At 36.3% G+C, this 18,842-nt stretch overlaps 1 protein-coding gene across 1 annotated transcript in view; it reads left to right on the plus strand.

Annotated features, from left to right (window-relative positions):
- EYS (eyes shut homolog) overlaps positions 1–18,842 on the plus strand; it is a 791,734-nt gene that overhangs the window by 588,013 nt on the left and 184,879 nt on the right. Inside the window, exon 37 of the mRNA XM_071445583.1 lies at positions 12,101–12,330. Coding sequence (XP_071301684.1) covers positions 12,101–12,330 — 230 coding nt within the window. The remainder of the gene's footprint in view (positions 1–12,100; positions 12,331–18,842) is intronic.

Consider the following 18,842-nt stretch of genomic DNA (forward strand, 5'->3'; position numbering starts at 1 on the left):
CATTTTCATGTATATTTTTGAAAATTTGCTCAAAATTACATATTGAATGTAAAGATAAGTTTGGGATTTGTTTCCTCTCATTCAGCTCCTACCCACATACTTCTAAAGTCATTGGCAAATTTCTAGACACAGTATTAGTTATGGGTATGCAGATTTCTTTTGAAACTCTGAAGTTTCAATAAAGCAATGGTTGGCAATAGCAGGAATCCAAGGTAATTTATCTAGGTATGGGTAGAAGGAAGGTTTCCAGCTCATAAAATCATGAGCTGTTAAAATTGCCAACAGTACCAAAAAGAAGACATGAACATAAATAAAATCAATTTTAAGAAAACACCTTTCTCTATGCAGTGCATTAATTTTTTTAGATACATGTGCTTTTGACCTGTTTTCTGAAGCCAGATTTCTCCATTTTCCCTTTCTATACCCATGCTAAAATTAAGAGATAGATAGGAGATGATGCTGCACTGCTAGAACCCATACAAGGTCCTACTTAACAAAAAAAAAGTGACTTGGCATTTCTTTACTGCCAAAAAAATCCTTATTTAAATAGCAAGATATAATGTGAAATTTTTACATCTCTAAGGATGAAGGCTGGAAGCCAAATTACATTAGTCAATTGAAAATGCATTAATTTCTTAGAACTAACTGTCTAACATAGTTCACTGATGTTATAAAATTGAGTTAGTATGGTATGGAAATGATAGGAAATGATTAAATCTCTTCTGAGCACTATAAACACAAGTGTGACATCAGTAACTGGCTTCCAGAATTTATCAATTATAAAATCCATTTCATAAACCAGAAGATATAAAGTATTCTTGACTGAATTAAAGTATATGAAAAAAATTTGGCAGCATTCAGAGCTCTTAAGTGGTGAGATAGTTCTGATTGCAAGTGAGATTAGTTTTATTTGCAATAAATAATTTTTCCCCTCAGAATAACTTGCTAATATAAACAGACTAAGGTAAACTCTCTAATTTGGGAATATGGCCCTGCAGCCTTTGACAGATTTTTATCAAGTTGGATTAATTGAATAAAATTACTATTTTTTTACCTTAAAAGGTATATTTGTACCTCCTAAGCCCTCCTAAGCCCTTTGCAAATGGCAAAGCACAGTCCACTTGACTTGGTGCATTTTATTTTCATAATTTAAATGTATAGCTTAGATACTTAAGTCTTGATTACCAAATGAGTTGTCTAAATTTTTCACAAGGAAAGCAAGTTGTTTTTTATTTAATTAAGAAAGTAAGCAAAACATACATCTTACATCTTTTCACTGCCTGATTGCATTCATAAGGTTGTTTTGTTGATACGATGATGAGCATTTGGCTGATATTAAATCTGACCTGCTTTGATACAATGACCCTCTTAAATCACTAATAGCTGCTCTTCATGATTTAGTTACTCAAGAAAGAATAATATAGCTCAGTTTGAAGGTAAAAATGAGAAGTATTCTCTGACATTGAGAATAATTTCCCAGATTTTCCTTAGGTTTCTTTTTCACTCTTGTTTTGAGACTTGTTTTGAGACTTGTTTTGTAGTTGGAAAGAACAATTAGTTTTACAAGTGGTGTTGCCTAATGCCAAGTCACAGTCAGGTACCCAACTCATCAATGACATAGTAGTTGGGTTCAGGTAGTGCGTAAGATAAACAAAAGCTGTTAGGATCAATGGATGCAAAATATCTAAAATTTCCAGTATTACTCTGGAACAGCATGATCCCCTGATACTTTCAATGTAACATAGCTTTAGTTCATTATGTTTTCTACCTCGCTGTGATCTTGCCCTCTTACAACCTTTGAGTTGATAAGAAGATGGGAGGGCGTGAAAATCCATTTATAACATTTTTCTGTCAAACAATCCACATCAATGTAACTCAACTCCTTAACTATTCCTTAATTATTCATAATCTTAATCAAAAGTGAATAGTTTAATGCAGAGCAGTGGCATGTTCTTCTGCAGCACTTGATCTTATTTCCTGTGCAGTTTTGAATATTGCTCACCTGTTGGAAGGAAAGACAGAAATTTCCTGAAAAGGCATCTGGAGCTTCCTTATTTCTTGTTTGTGGACTGTTATTTTTTCTTCCTGTTCTTCACACTAAAAATAAAACTTCTCAGTCTTGATAATGTTGCCTGTTACTATCGCTCCATGTTTTAAGATTTTCCTAGGTTAAAGTCACATTCTGTTACACGTGTAAAATGACAGCAGTCCCTTCATTGCAAACTTAAGCTGCTTAAAATGTTAGAAAGATTACTTTAGATTGTGAAAAGGTAAGGTAAGCTCCATTCCCTGCTGTAAAGGCATATGATTTATGGGAAATACTTTTGGGAAGTGTTTTCAATACATAAAAGTGGTTTGAGATGTTTTTCAGCTGTATAATCAAAACACAAATGATTTTAAGTGTGACATAGTAAGCAGAAGTAGGAAATTTTCCTCACTCGTCACATTTGTTTTAGTTAGTACCATTTCTAGTCGATGTAGAAAGTTGGTTACTTTTCTTAGAATGTGATGAGCTGGAGATACCTCTCTGCATATAGATTGTCTGTGGGGAGAACCATGGTGGTCATCTCAGTCAAGTTTCAAATCTCTTAGGCAGATAATGTTTGACAAAGTGAATTCTGTCCTATAGTTTTATTTGCAGATGAAATTTCTTCAAATATTTAGGAGGAAAAATACTATATTAGGTGGCATTTTGATGCCTTGGAGAATTAGGAATTGAAAAGAGATTGAACATGAAGTCATAAGTATCAAACTTCTTAATTACTTTGTTATTGATGGTTTTCCTTTGTGCTCTCAACATCGTAGTTGCTGTATTTGTTCACTGTCATGTAAAGTCAGTGTTTGTTACAAAAACACATTTGGGGCAAAACTCAAATAGTTTTCCAATTGCATGAAAGATAAATATTACTTATACCAGCATTTAACAGTCTTCCTTTGGAAAATCCTACTAGTAAGAACATAACATTGTTTAGTTACCCTTACAGTCATTTTAAGAAGGGCAAGTCATTTACCAGCATTGCATCTTACACTGGGACAAGGTAAAATATGATAGTGCTGTAGGGAAAAAAAATATTAAATTGTAAACAATAGCAGCCAGCAGATAAAAGGACACATATATGAATATCCAAAATTGAACATTTTATTTCTTAAACAGACACCTCCTACTTCAATCAATACACTTTGACAATATCTGGACCAAACATTAGTAGCAGACCCTCATGCCTGCAGTTATTAAAGTGACTTGAGATAAAACATCATTTAAGAGGCTGATCTCACACTGTGAGATTTCTGCACAGAGAGACTATTGGTGATTGGAGGCTGTCTGGGGCAACCATGAAATGGTAAAGTTTTAAATTCCCAGTGATGTAAGGTAGGAGATCAACTAAACTTCTACCTTGAACTCACAGAGGGTGGACTTTGGGTGCCTCTTCAGTACTCTATTTCAGAAAGTCCCTTAGAAAACAGTATTTAATAACAAAGTGGTCCTCTTTGATAGCAAAGAGGAGGTTATCCTTATGTGCCAAGAGATGAGCTAGTGGGGAAGAAGGGTGGCCTGGCTGAACAGGGAGCTTTCACAGGAACTTAGAACAAAAAGACCATTTAAGACCTTTGGAAGAAGGGGCAGGCAACTCACGAAGAGTACAAGGATATCATTAGGTCATGTAGAGAGAAAATTAGAGAGGCAAAAACTCTGATAGAATTCAATCTGGCCACTGCTGTGAAAGGTAATAAAAAGCATTTTCATAAATACATTAGCAGCAAAAGAAAAAAGAAATCTCCATTTCCTTGGAGGGGAACACTGTCACCTAGAAAGAGGAAAAGTCTGAGGTACTTAATTCCTTCTTTACCTCAGTCTTTAACAGAAAGACCAGTTATCCTCAGGGCAACCAGCTGCCTGAGCTGGTAGGGGCAGAATAGACCCCCTGTAGTCCAGGAGGAAGTAATTAGTGACCTGCTGAGCCACTTAGACACTCTGAAGACTGATGGGCCAGATGGGATTCACCCAAGGGCACTGAGAGTGGTGACATAAGAGCTCACCAGGCACTCTCATCATTTATCATCAGTTTTGGCTAAAAGTTGAGGTCCGAGGTGACTTGAGGCTGGCCAGGAAGGAAGGAAAACCTCCTGGCTGGAAGAAAGATCCTGGAAGTGGGGGAAGATACTGAAGATAAGAGAGGTGCCTGGAGATGAATACCAGGGGATGCACAGAGACCATGGCTGGCAGCAGTCAAGACCAATTACTACAGACAGCAGCTCAATGTGAGTCAACATGACTTTTCACTCAAGCTTCCCAAACCACCAGCAACCTCCCTGCTAGAAGTGAAAGTGGAAACCCAGTGAACATAACAGGGCAAGGGGAACTGAGGGCACGTGGGAGTGTATGAGAAACAACTAGGATTACAGCTCTATTCTCATCAGTTCTTAAATAAACCCTTATATCCAGTTTAACTATGGGCTGGTGTTTACTCTCTCACCTGTCACACATTTTATTGATTGTAAAATAATTTCTTCCTCACAGAAAAAAATTACATGAAGTCTATTATTTTAGTTCCTTATTTTGTAAAATACCTTGTAAAATTCTATTTAGGGTGTCTCAAGTACTGTATTTTTTCATTCTCTCATTTAATATTACAGAGATTTTTTTGACCTGTCATATTTACAACACTCTTTCTTATGCATTCAATGAGAATGCAGTAATATTTTAATTAAATGCCAAATTACTGATGAATAAATGATGTTTGTGTTTATGCATGTCAGCCATTCTCCAGCATTAAGATATAATTAGAAATGAAGTCTGGAAGAAAGACTAGATGATACATAACAGTACTCTGCATTTTTAACTCTTTCTGTACTAATAATTTCTATATATCCTTCTCTTCTTGCTTTCAGGACAACTTGTATGTTAATTTTTATAGTGTGTGAAACAGAATGCTTTTTTAAAATCCTATTTCTCTCCAGTAACAGAGTCCTTAATAGAAAAATGGTTTCTATAAAGGAATCTTAATTAACATTTATAAAATGTCATGGTTTAACCCCAGCCAGGAACTAACCCCCACTCAGCCACTTGCTCAGCACTCCCTGGTGGGAAGGGGGAGAAAATCAAAAGGTATGAGTAAGAAAACTTGTGGAGATAAAGACAGTTCAATAGGTAAAGCTAAGCCATGGACAAGCAAAGCAAAACCAGGAATTCAGTCATCACTTCCCACAGGCAGGTGGAGGCTTAGGCATCTCCAGGAAAGCACTGCTCCATCATTTGCAACATTGACTTGGGAAGACAAATGCCATCCCTCCAAATGTTCCTTCTTCTTCAGCCAGCTTTATGTGCTGATTGTGACACAGCACAATCAGCTGATTGTGATGGGGTGTCCCTTTGGGCAGCTGGGATCAGGCCATGTGCCCTTTCAGCTCCTTGTACACTCCCAGCCTGCTCATCGGTGTGGTGGGGTGAGGAGCAGGAAAGGCCTTGACTGTGTGCAAACACTGTGTGACACCAACTAAAACATCTCTGTATTACCAACACTGTTCTCAGTAGGAGTCCAAATCACAGACCCACAGTTGCTACTGTAACTCTATCCCAGTGAAAACCACAAATGTAAATCTCTCCTACTTTTATTAAGCTGGTAAGAACTATTTTCAGCACATGGGGAAGCTAATCCTAAAAGAAATAAGGCAGTTCATCTGTAAAAATAATTTAAAGGCGTTAGCTATTCTTATGTGAGACCTCTAAAAGCAAAGCATATACTCTCAAAACTGCACTTTATCTCTAATGCAATCAGGGTACATTGATTTTCCAGCCTGCCATTCATTTCTGGAATCATCTTGATTGTGTTAAGAGTCTTCCTCACACATGTTAGGATCTGAGAATGCCTCTATTTTACAGGAGTGTCTCAGAGAGGACAATATCTCCTAAATATTCCCAGAAGAAGTTGAGATGAGACTGTAAAAGACAGGTCCACTATTGGTACATCCCTTCTTTCTGTTTTTATTCCTCAGATCAGTGATAAGAGCACTCTTCTGGTTTATCAGATTCTTCACTTCAGTTCTATCCTTAGCTTGGTGGAATTATAAACACCTTCCAGAAGCGCTGTAAGAACTCTCCAAAGCAGTCTGTCTGTTCTGTCCTGCATGTAATAAGCATTGACTGGGTTGAACAGATAAAGGAAAAGTGTTCACATATGGTTCCCCATCCCTTGGGCTAGAATATTTACCTGAGTACAGATTTGTATTTTTCCACTGTGTTAATTGTTTTTTAAGCATGTATCTTGAAGCATTTAAGGATTTTTTTCTTGTCAATGCAGGGTACTACCCATCTGGAGAATATTCATTGTGAGCAAAGAACAAAGTTTGGCTAATATAGCCCCAAAAATTACAATGCAGAAGTCTTGCCTGAATGAATTATTGCTTAGGAAATCAATTGCATATTCAGGATCTAGAGGTGCTCCTCCTTAATCTCTCACAGACACATTGTGCAATAATATTGTATAGGTAGATCATGCATTTTGGAGTCTAAATTATAGATGGCATCAATGAGGTGATGAACTGCTTGAACTTAGATAGAATCTTTGGTAAACAGTAGTGACTCCATTCTGGAATTGTGATTTTTGAGATAGCTGTCATAGCATCTCTGTTACAGGAACTCAATTTATCCAGCCATTTAGGACTGGAACAGAATGCTTATATTCTAATTTTACAGAGCCTTTTCAGAAGGAAAAGTACAGTGTCATATTAAAAAAGCAAAATAATATTTTTCATCTGCTGAAAGAATCTTCAAAGAGAGAATGGACGTATTTATTTCCTTTCAAAACCACCAGTTCCAAGAAACAAAAGAAGTTGCAGAAATCAACAAAAAGATGCAGTGCTTAGGCCTCTCAAGTGCTCTTTTTCTAAATAGCAGCTAAGATGAAACTGGTAAGAGGTTTTCCAACTGTGATTATTGACTAAATGTAAAAGATAAAGCTGAAGTTCACACAAATTTGAGAGTTGTTTTAACTTCAGAAAGAGTAAGATTTGCACACTGGTCCACTCAGTGCTCAGTAGTTTGACTTCTTACCTTTTTTTTTTTTTGAGTTAATGTTTGGATCATTGGCACACATAATCTTTTATGCTTAAGTAAAAATCAGTGTGAAGAACTGAAAGATTTAATGCTCCCTTATTTCTTCAAGCAAGCCAAGTAAAAACATGACTGAATTTGGTACAGAAATTCAGTTCTTCAGTTTTAGCAAAACCATTGTTTTAACAATTGTCCTAAACGTAGGGACTAAGGGTGTTTTGCAAGTATCATCTAAGGAACACTCACTTCAATGTCTTGTTTAGAAAGGTTTTTTTCTATTAAATTCAACATATTGTTGCTACAATAACTTATTTATCCATTGGAAAGTTCATGGAATCTATATACTTTGGAGGAAACAACAGGAGTATGGTTCAGTACATGTATTTCCTTTTCCTCTTTCTGCTTTCATCTGTCCGTAACTGACATTTCTTCCCATATCTAGCCCCACTATGTATCTTGAAGTTTAAATTTTTCCTTCATATTTGTAAACAGAGCTTTCATCAGCTTCATTATATCTGTTAATTTCATTCTCACATCCTTGACTGCATTGTATATTAAATATATTTTTTGCATTGCTAAGAGTTTGCACCATTAAATGAGATTCTGTGTGTGCAAAAGCAGTTGCAAATAATGATGTTATTCTAGTTGTGAATTTTTAATGGAAAGCTGCAACAACATTATCACTGAGTTCTGCTACCAAATGTTGTGGCTTGTAGGAGGAGGAAGCTGGGCTCACAGTCTGGAACATACACTGAAAATTTAATTTTTTAAGAGATATGCCTGAGCATATATCATCTCTATTCAGAAAACTGACCCCCAGCACTTCCAACTAAAACAAAAATTGTCATGAGCGAGGAAATCAGATTCACATATAAACTGCAGAGTATAAACAATCCATATCTGGTAAGCTCTTGAATTGTTTTCCCAGTTACTGTGTTGAGTGATGTAAATGGTGTCTCCAGGAGGGTAAGTGCACAGATACACTGCTCTGTGGATTCATTGAAATCAGTGAGATGCCATTTAAAGTACTCTGCTTGACATGGTTGTGAACAGTGAAATAAACAGCCTGTAAAAGGCTTTATTAATTCCTGCCAAATTACATTCAAGGTACTTGGTATTTATTCTTGTTTAAACCAACATTTCCATGAAGTGCAGTTGTTTTCAGTTTCATAAACTTTGAAATTATACCATGTATGCTGATGCTCTTGAAAAATCCTTCTTTTGGCTCCAAATTCTAAAATGTTCACTTAAAATAATATTCTGTCACAACCTAAGAAAAATGGCAGATGTACACTGAAGAAAACTGCAAATAAAAGCAGTTGCTTCCCAGCACAAACTACTTTATTGACAAGATAAAAATACAAACTGCCTTATCCCACTCATATCAGATAAGGCTAAATCCATTACTCCAGTAATAAAATGTTAAGTGCATAAGTAACAGAAGATATAGGCAGTGGAGATGTTATCATATCATGGGGACTCCCGTGCCATTGCTTGTCTCATCAACCTGCTTCATGGGAAATGTCAGAGTGCTTCTGTAGACACATCTGCCATCAGCCTGATAATGAATTGCTTGGGGGAAAAGTCTGCTCTCTTTGCAGGTCTCAGTTTGAAGTCCATTATATAAAAAGACCTGGGGAAAAAAAAAAAAAAAAGCTCTCTTGAATTTAGGTGGAATTTCTTGCATTTCAGTTTGTGTCCATTGCTGTGTGTCTTGGCCACCAGCAAGAAGCATCTGCTTCCATTCTTACCCCTTCCCTTCTCCCTCAGGTACTTTTACAAATCGACCAGAATCCCCAGAGCCTTCCTTTCTTCAGGCTGAACAACTCTCCTGGCCCTGGTGCAGGGGCTAAACTGGCAGCACACAGCTCAGCCCTGTCGAGGCTGAGCCCCTCACTGCCAGGTCAGCGCAGAGCAGGGCATCCCAGGGGTTTTGTTAGCTTTTGAGGCTGCAGTGCCTCTAACTTCACACACTGATAGTTTCAGGCTCTTACTGGATAAAGGCGAGTGTATGGGAGAGGAAAGCGCAGCTGGTCTGGGTATGTGTGCTTTTAGTTTAATAACATAATGTTGAACATGACCTCTAAGTACTATATTCCTGCCATTCAGTTCATCATACATCTCATGAGTGGCAACAATGTAATATAAAATAAACAAGACTTTAAATTGCAGTAATGTCTATGTTTAGACAAGCATTTCAAGTTTACATGCACTCAGCTACGAAGCACAAGCTTGCAGGCCTTTAAAACACAGCTTTCTGAGGTCATTGTAAGATTAAAAACAATGTGTTGATGCTTGCAGCAAGTTAGAAGGTCTTCATGTGCATTATTGACCTGAGAAGCAGTGACAGGCTGGGAAATTGAAAAGAATAAAAACAAATATAAAATTGTGGCCTTGTTGCAGAGTAACAGTGAATCAAGTTTTGCTTGATATATTTTTGTTACACTTTGTCAAAACTTTCAACACCTCAATTACTATTTTACTTTAAATGCTTCCCAGCTCTATATTCAAATAGTGTTTTAGTTAAAATTCATTGAGCCGAGGTCATTGCTTATTCACAGCAGCAGCCTGAACGGCTTGTGAGCACAGCTGCAGATGTTTGCCCCACTAACCAGCCCCAGCAAACCCTTCCCTGCTTTTGTGGCAAGGCAGGGAGCTGCGGGGTGCCTGGAAGCAGTGCTGGCACCAACACAGTCAGGCACCATCTAGAAGCAAAACATCCAGAACAACACTGCAAAGGCTGACATCCTGTGAAAAATTAGCAAATGAACCGGGGAGAAATCAGCCTACCAAGTAGCTTTCCTTTCTCCTCTGCAGATTAGAATGTCAACCAAAAAATGAAGCAAGGCTGCATTACTTGTGCTCATATAAAATTTCATTTAAAGCGCACTGCTGTGATTCTGTTTTAGAAAAAAATAGTAGCTTCCCATCAGAAAGGGGATGTGAAACTTCCACAGCTGGAAATCAGTGCTTTCAGCAGAGACAAGAATGCACCTGCCAGTCAGACAGCTCTCCCTCTTGTTCAGCATTTTACCCCTGACAGTAGCTGTGACCAGGTTCAGAGGAGTAAATTTTGTAGTGGTCAAATAGGATTATCTGTCATTAGAAAAATGGTCTCTCTAATAGCTAGTAGTAAGAGCTTAGTTTATACTGTGTTAATTCCCCAGGTTTTATGTAGTTTTGTGGACTATTTTTTTTCAGCAGTAACAGAAAAATCAACAAATACCAGTAACTGCTCCCAATAAATTTCTCCTGTAAATGTCTAAATCTTTATGTAAACCTGCTATTAGTTCAGAGTTTCTACAACATTTAGGTTATGCTTGGGGACAAAATCAAGATTTTTGGTTTATTTACTTTCAATCAGAGATTGTAACCCTGCAGGTGACTAAGTATTTCTAATTTGCTGTGTTAGCAAATAGAAGATTTGTTGTGCTTGCTGATAGAAGATAACACCTGTTAATGCACCCTTAATGCTGCTCTGCATGGAATAGCCTACATGAAGCTCAACAGAGTCAATTCCCTTAGGAGAAAAGTATTGTTATAAATCCAGCAATTATGTTGTTTTCATTGTATTTGTATAAATGGAAATGTTATTATACAATTCATCTAAATGGAAATAAACAGTAAGTCAATTAATTTCTAAAAGTTTCAAGCCTTTTATTAGCAAGTGCTCTGCATCAAAAATATTTTAAGGATTTATTTTTAGCCACCTTGATGCCTGCCATATTTTTGGATGCTTTTCTCTCATATAAAGTAGATAGCTGCCTTGAAATCCTCATTGCTAAGCACCACAGTGTGTGTATTTTGGCTATTCTGTGTTTTGGATGCATCCCTGCTTAAGTATCCCATTCTAATGTTTTCCTTGTTATTACGGCTCTGCACATCTTCTCTTTACTGTCATATAAGCCCTGCATCCTTTTTGTTCATTCCCAGGCTCCACTCCTTTCTCAGTTACTGTGCCTTTCTTTGGGTCCCCTTAGATATTTACTTTGCCCTGAATTATTTATCTCCTTCCTCTGTCCACCTCCTTTTCTTTTCCAGCTGCCTGTGGGCATGTATCCTATTTTTTTTGCCGTATTGATAATTTAGAGAAGCAGATTTTTAATAGCGACATTAACAGACAACTTACTTACCTGGGATGTGTTATGTTGGGCAGAGTTTTTTTCAGAATATTATGAAGTTTGTTGGTGCTTTCTAAAATATGTCTTCAAAAAAGTAAATTATTTAAAATCAGTTTTCATGTAAATGGGATATGTAAAAAATTTGAAAGCTAGACTTAAGAAAAAGCTAAACAGATCCATGGAATGGTGAACACAATGTCACACTGAATGCATCCCCACCTACCTATCTTGTTTCTGCAGTTGCAATCTACTGGTGCGTCATCACTTTCCAATGCTTCTTTTTAGGACATACTCTCAACTCTAGAACATGGTGAAGCAAAATTTTTAGCTGATACAAGAGTAGGTGCCAAAGAGAAAGGAAAGAGCACAGCAGGAGCCAATATATGGGCTTCTTTCAAACAGAGTTGACAAACAGGTGATACTGCACCAAAAAAGTTGCTTTTTCTTTACCCTTCCCCTTTCTCCCCAATATTTCTGTGAATTATAAGATACTGTGTTTCTGTACTACAGCTTTTTCCCTTTCTGCTATGCATGCTTCATCTTCTTGTATGGAATCTCTTATATAACTGCCTTATGAGTTTTGGTAACTTCAAGCAATGAGTTATTTAATAAGTGAAGCTAGTGTTTATTTTTTAACTGTTGTTGACATCCACCAAAAATTATTTTTGAGAGCCGATAAAACTGTGCTTCTTGCATGAAGGCTATTCCTTGCTCCCTGACAGGAAAAAAATACCTTCACTGTGTTTTTGCTATTTTTTTGGATGGGGACTAGATTTGGGAATTCCGTATGTATTCATATTTTCTTAAGTATAGTCTGAATTTCTATTTAAAAACAACAAACTAATATAAATTGAAGCTTAAGTGCAGTAACAAAAATTAGATCTCACGGGGTTTTTTTTGTTTTGATGTGTTGTCTCTCTCCTTTCAGAATCTCTGTACCCACACCTCTATCAACAGCACTCCCTGTGGTTTCTTCTGATGTGCCTCACCTGCCTGACCCTGGTGTGGCCTCTCAGATTTCCCCTGCATTGCCATCCGTGTGCCAGGAAGGACTGTGCCATAATGGAGGGACTTGTCACCCTCTCTCTCTGCCTACTGGGGCCACCTCATTCCAGTGTGACTGCCCACTGCACTTCACTGGGCGATTCTGTGAAAAAGGTAACGGTGATTAATTTTGTCCCTGTTAGTTATGAAATGAAAGTCTTATTCTGCTTTGGATATGAAAAGGGGGAAGAGGTATTGATTGTCATATTTCTCTGCTTTCATCCCAGTTACTTTTAGTTAACTGAGGAGCAAATTCATTGAGGTAACTAGAATAATACTTATTTGCAGTGTAAATTAGGTGATATGAGTCAGGCACACTCCTAAGGGTTGCAATTTGAGTTAGTGAAAAAAAACATAGCATTATTTGTGCAAAATTGTAGTGCACAGTTTTAATGTATGTTTTTCACTGTATTATTTCTGGGACAGAAGTAAGCTGACTTCCTCAAAAGATTATGTTTTCCATTTCTACAGACTGGGTTTTTTCCATCAGTGTGTAAGATCCTTTGTTGAAAAAGGCTTTTCTTTCTCTCTGTAACTCATTTATACTTATACTACTGTTGCTCATAGAGCACAGATCAATCAAATGAACATAATTGGAATTTGAATAAGAAAATAATTCTTTTAGTAATTTCGGTTTCTTTGTAAAATGAATCAAGGCTATAAGGCAAACTGATCAATATTTCTGTTTTGTAATTGTAATTGCTTTTCATTATTGCTTTTCAGAAAGTTCTTTTTTAAAGCACATTTCATAGCTGGCTTCAAAAACTGTTTTAGCTTTTATGGTACTGTGGTTTATGAATTGCAGTAGATAATTCTCATAAAGGGCATTACTGGTGTACAGGAAAAGAACTAAAAAAATGTCTAGAATATGGTTATATAACTGTATCATCCTCCTAATGAACTTCCCACAGTATGAAGTAAAAGCAACTAGAGCTAAGACTGCCTTTGCCAGACTGCTAGTGTATGTGAGCTAGCATCACATTGTATTACTGTCTAAAAATAGGTCATTGCACTCCCTATATGTGAAAGCAGTCACTGACTGTCAGCTCAAAAAAAAAAAAAATTGTCATGTTGCTAAGATATCAGAGACTATTTTACCATGTAGCCTTTTCAAGTTTATAATAAATCATATATTTGCAAATTTGCACTGTTAAAATTGAGTCCCATATTTTCTACATATTTAGTCTCTGGGTATACTCTTTGCACTTGCTTACAATACATTGCAGATGTGGAAACTGCAACATGAAATAATGAAACTAAAAAAGGGTGTTCCATAAAACATGAAATAGTTAGTTAGTCCTCCAATGAAGTATTTTCAACATTTCAATAATTTTTTTTATTTATTCACATACATTTCATTTGCCAGAATTTCCTTCTGTGTTCCAAAGAATGCAATTGGCATCCTTTTTATCAGCATCATCTGTGCTGTTTTGGATGAGGGCACTTTCTGATTTTTTGCAAGGGTTATGCTAGGAGTAGGGAATGTTCAATTTAAGCAGGAGTTTGACTGACATCCTGTGATAATAGGCCATATCAGTATGTGTGCATAACCACTCTGTGGGACTCCACACCACTGGTTCCTTCCACCAGTGTCTGATTGCTGCTTTCTTCTGACCTTCCAGCTGATCTATCAGTCCCCAAGGGTCCTCTATTGATGCCTGGAGAGGCTGACCTAGAACAGAGGCTGGACAGAGTTAAAGAATAAAGTAGATATTTATTAAAAGCCCTTAAAGGATACACATTGGGCAGCAAGAGCCTGACCAGGGCTACACTCAAGATGGACCCAAAATGGTCACAAAATGGAGAACCGGTCACGAGGTTTCACACTTTTATAAGTTTTGGTCCATTAGCATATTGGAGTTAATTGTCCAATTACAGCCTCAGGTTATGAAATGCCATCCTCTCGGTTTGCTCTCTTCAATTCACCTTTGTTTATGCTTTTTGGGCCAGAGGCTGTAATGGCTGTCCTTGGTTCTCAGGCTGGAAAAGGATTGTTTTGTCTAACTACCCTGTGAAGAGAACTTGCTAACACTTTATATGAAGTTCAGAGTTAACCATTAAGGCAGCACAGGATCTGAAAAATATGAAATTTAAAACTTAAGGCATCACTATGGTTTCATGTTTTTGATGATAACTGTCATGATCTGTGTTTGAATGATATTATCTGGACTGAGTACTTCCATGTGCCATAGACTTTAGGGATAGTATCTTCTGTTTCATTTATTGAAAAAAGTATTTTTATGTTGCTCCTTCAAAAATACAGTGTTCAGAGTAATTTTCTCCTTTGAAGCTTAGCCAGTGCAGGCCAGCAGAATTCCTACATTGGAAAGAGTTGACTGCAAACTACACTTCCAAGAAAATTTGTCTTCCAAGGAAGTTTATCTTAGTTGTGTAAATGAAGGGGACTTCTCTCTTTCTTTCTGTGATTTTGTTTCAAAAATCATGTGTGAAAATATGACTGAATTATGACTACCCCAAGATCAAATTAAAAGCATAGGACTCTTGGACTTAGTTGCAGTTGTAACGGAATCTCTGATGGTTAGGACTGACTCTACATAAGGTACACCAGTAACCATTCCATTCAATAAAACAGAATAGAAGCTTTAAAGAAACCCTGAAGCAAGCAGCTCCTTTGGAGAACATAACCTCAGCTGTACAACCATATAATCCTTTTAATGGTCAAACACCCTGCTTCCACAATGTATCTATTTTTTTTTCCTAAAAGTGGAAGAGATGCCTTTTGCTTTCCTGCACCTTACATGATGTTGAGATAATAACAGAGATTAATATTTCCACATAGGTTGTCTAATAATCCTAGCACTGGAAGAATAACTTATTTTGTGTGTGTGTGTGTGGAGAAGATGAATTAAGTTCTCTTTTCACAGAGCTCTGCTTTTACCCTCTAAAACCCCCTTTTCAATACAGGGAACAGCCTCCTCCTTTTTGCTAGTGCTGCTGGGTGAGCCTGGGCTGCTGTATCTGACATGTTCACTGGCTGGGAGCTCACTGGGGCAGCTGCATCCCAGAGCTCATGCTGTCACATTACATCTTTAGATGGATCAGAATTTGAGTTGATGGATCCTGTATTTAGTAGCTGAAAAGTAACTACAGTTTAGAGTGATCTTATTTAATCCTAAATTTTCAATGAGATTGATAATTTAGTCTAATGAAACCAGAATTTGACCAACTGAGCTATGATTATAAACTTTTGATATTCAGAGACCTGTACATCAAGAAATCTAGAGAGAGCTCATAATTACAGGAGATAAGAGAATCAGCAATAATTTTAAAATTATTTACCGTAGACCTCCCAATGGAGAAAGTAAATTGTCATGTATGCAATACAGAAACTTTATGACAATCAAGGAATTTTTCTCTTGACTCCTTAATGATTTCTGTTTATCTTAATGTGATCTGTTATAACATGCTACTATGTATACCTATACATTTCAGCTATATATTTTCATTAATCATCTTTGTGATCTGCCTTTTACCTACCCTTAACTAAATTTCAGCAAGAAAACTCATTGTACACTCACCTTTATTAACAGTGCACATGGTTTTAAAGCCACAGGGTTTTACATACAAACCCTCCGTGGGGATCTTAGCTTCACTAGAATGGGTGAATTTGTTGACTAAATGGCTATGGTAGATACATTTCGTTGGTTGCTAACTATTTTTATTACAGTGTATAAGAACACCTTCTAGAGGGAGAGCAAGTGAATGTCATTATCAGTTATCTGTTTTAACTTAATGAGTGTTATTAAATGCAATTTCTTGGCTTTATTAATTTGTTCCTTGACTAGTAAGCTCTAGCAGATTGTTCTGCCTTTACAAAAAATACATTCAATTCATAATTGTCCCTATGGATATATTAGACCATAGCAGTTTATCTAAATACACTGTGTACTTACTGTAAGCAAATACCTCTGAAATATCTCTAAATGACAGTTTTGGAAAATGGAACTCTATCTCCGTTTTTGTAATGAAATAGAAAAGTATACGTACAAATCAGTGTATTTGCCAAATTCAAATTGAAGTTATAAACACTGGTTATATACTCAAGGCCAAAGTGAGGATCTAGTATAGAGCATGGAAGGGCAAATATCTGAGGCCTCTGTTCCCTTTAATACTGCTTTCAGTATTTCCACTTTTCTATTTTTTAAATTCCAAATTACCAAAGTTAATAAGAAATTAGAAGTTAGTACAAGATGAATTTTAGATCTTTATTAAAATGCGGCATAGAAAATATGTTTGTCACATAAAATTAATCAGTGGTGAGTGCTACATGACTGCTTTCATCCAAGAGCAAGGCAGGATTTTATCGATGAGGTATGAAAGGTAGATAGTGTACTCTGCACTGCCCATTCTTCTATTTCCTTTCTATATAAATAAGCTTTTTTACTTTAACTTTAAATGTATCATTTTTTCTTTATTAGCTAAGCTGTGTTATCTGCTTCATTGTGAAATTCCCTCACGAGTAGAAAAAGCTGCTATGGCTCTGCTTTAGCATGAAAGCAGATGGTGGTGCATTACTGGAAAGTTCATGGCAATAGCTGGGAATATCACTGTCTTGCATGTGTGAAGATGGTATATCCTTGACTGTTAATTATAAGATTAACATTTTTAAGTCTCCAAAATTTTTAGTATTCTGTAAAAGTTTTATAAATTGTTCAATAAAAAGTGTATTTAAATGTCATGTGTTAAAACCAGAAAATCTGTTGAATTTGATATGTTGCCTGTGTATATTTTGTACATTACTTAAAGGTCAACTCCTTGGGCAAAGCTGCAAAAATAGCAGTAAAATGGAAGGCTGTTGCAGGCACTTAGGTTGGAACAGTCACACTAAAGACTTTGCTGCATTTGTTCCCCAGGATACACTTGTTGAATTCCTGATTTGTTGAGAAATATTTGATAATATCACCCTGGACATTTGAAGTTTATTTTACAGATGCTTTTCTAGATGTCGTTCCTAATTTAACATTTCTAGCTTGTGTCATTGACTACCATAATTCATCTCAGACAAGTATGGGGAGTTTTGTCTTTATGTCTTTGGCTTTGAAAAGAAATGAAGTTGGTCCAGTTTCTTTGATTTCAGCCATATTTAGAACAATCTCATATCTCCAGTAGAACTATTTATCTCCTTAAAAACATTTATACCGTCTATTTATAATTTAAAACAAGTCTGTGACATTTTCCATCAAAAAGAAAAGTAAGCCAGTGAAAATTACATAAAAAAGTTGACACTTGCACTTGCACTTTCATCTCCACATTTAGGTTTCAGTTTGAGGCACCCAGAAAGAAAAAATGGGATGTGGTTACCCCAAAACCTCTGTTTTTCCAGGGCTCAAGTGTTCTTTCATTCATTTTGTCCTCCTTCAAAATAATTCATACCTGGTAAGACTCTGTGAGCAGGAAAAAAATAATGTGTTTAGAGATTTCTATAAATTCCCAGACTCATTAATTTGATGTCATTAACCTCAGTTTATGTCTAGGCTTGTGAGATACCTATTGATATCCCACTATTGGTATTTGTGTATGTAAACCTTTCAAATGAATTCTCTAGTTTTTGGACTAGATTTAAAAAATTGTAGTAAGATTTCCCTTTAGACTTTTTTTTTAGGAAGTGGGGTTGAAAATCAAGAACACAGTAGGTTCGTTAAGAAAAGTCAAGGATTTAGCCAGTAGTTAACTTTGTATGCTGGATTTTATACACTAGTTGAGATTATAGCAATTTTCATAGGAAATAGCCATTCCCACAGTCTGTTCCATTCAATATAGTTCAACAGAAAATTTATTTGGGTAGCAATGCAAAAAGGAATTATATAAATTAATTTTCTTCTCTGCACTTTCACTTGAGGATATAATTTTGCACTTTGATATCAGACAATGCAAACCTTGTGAAGTGTAACTTGTCAACACTTTATAATACCCTGTGTCTGTGATTTTAGTAATCATATTAGCTTCACAGTCACCTGGACTGAGCTTATGGCCCTTGCTTTTTTCCTTCCTAGTTCAGAAAATTATGGAGACTTTTTCAAGGTATCTGAAATATCTTTAATCCACTGACATCTTGTTCTATCATTTTTATTTTTATGTGGGTTAATTTGGTGAAGTGTTTTTGAAATCAAAGATAAACAGGATTTTGACGGAAAAGAAACAGAGTTCACAAGGAAGAGGTGAAGCAATTTTAGACAAATCCTTCTTATGTCCTCTTGGACATTTTGAATGAATTTTGTCACTTCAGAAACAAGTGTCAGTATGAGCTTTCATACAACTTAATATTTCATTTTCATCTAATTTAGATATTATGTCCCAGATTCAGTGAAGCATGTAAGCTTTACATGTATTTAATTTTGAGAGTGTAAGGAACTTCTGTGATTCATGGAATTTATGTTCAGGATGCAGGTATTCTACTATGTCAGACCCTGATTTAGGATCCCTCCATTCTGTTACTTGTCTGGTCATTCATATAAGCTTATTACTTAAAATCAACCTTCATCTCAAATCCCTCCAGAGAACTTAATGAATTTTCAAAGGGATGTGACAGTTTTCTATGATTGTTAAGACTAAATATGTGATTAAACCTTAATTATACCTAGGGGGAGGAAAATCCCCCTAATAAT

This window comes from Agelaius tricolor, unplaced genomic scaffold (genome assembly GCF_023055355.1).
Source record: "Agelaius tricolor isolate 1412-34295 unplaced genomic scaffold, bAgeTri1.0.p SCAF_1, whole genome shotgun sequence".
In the NCBI taxonomy this organism is placed as follows: domain Eukaryota; kingdom Metazoa; phylum Chordata; class Aves; order Passeriformes; family Icteridae; genus Agelaius; species Agelaius tricolor.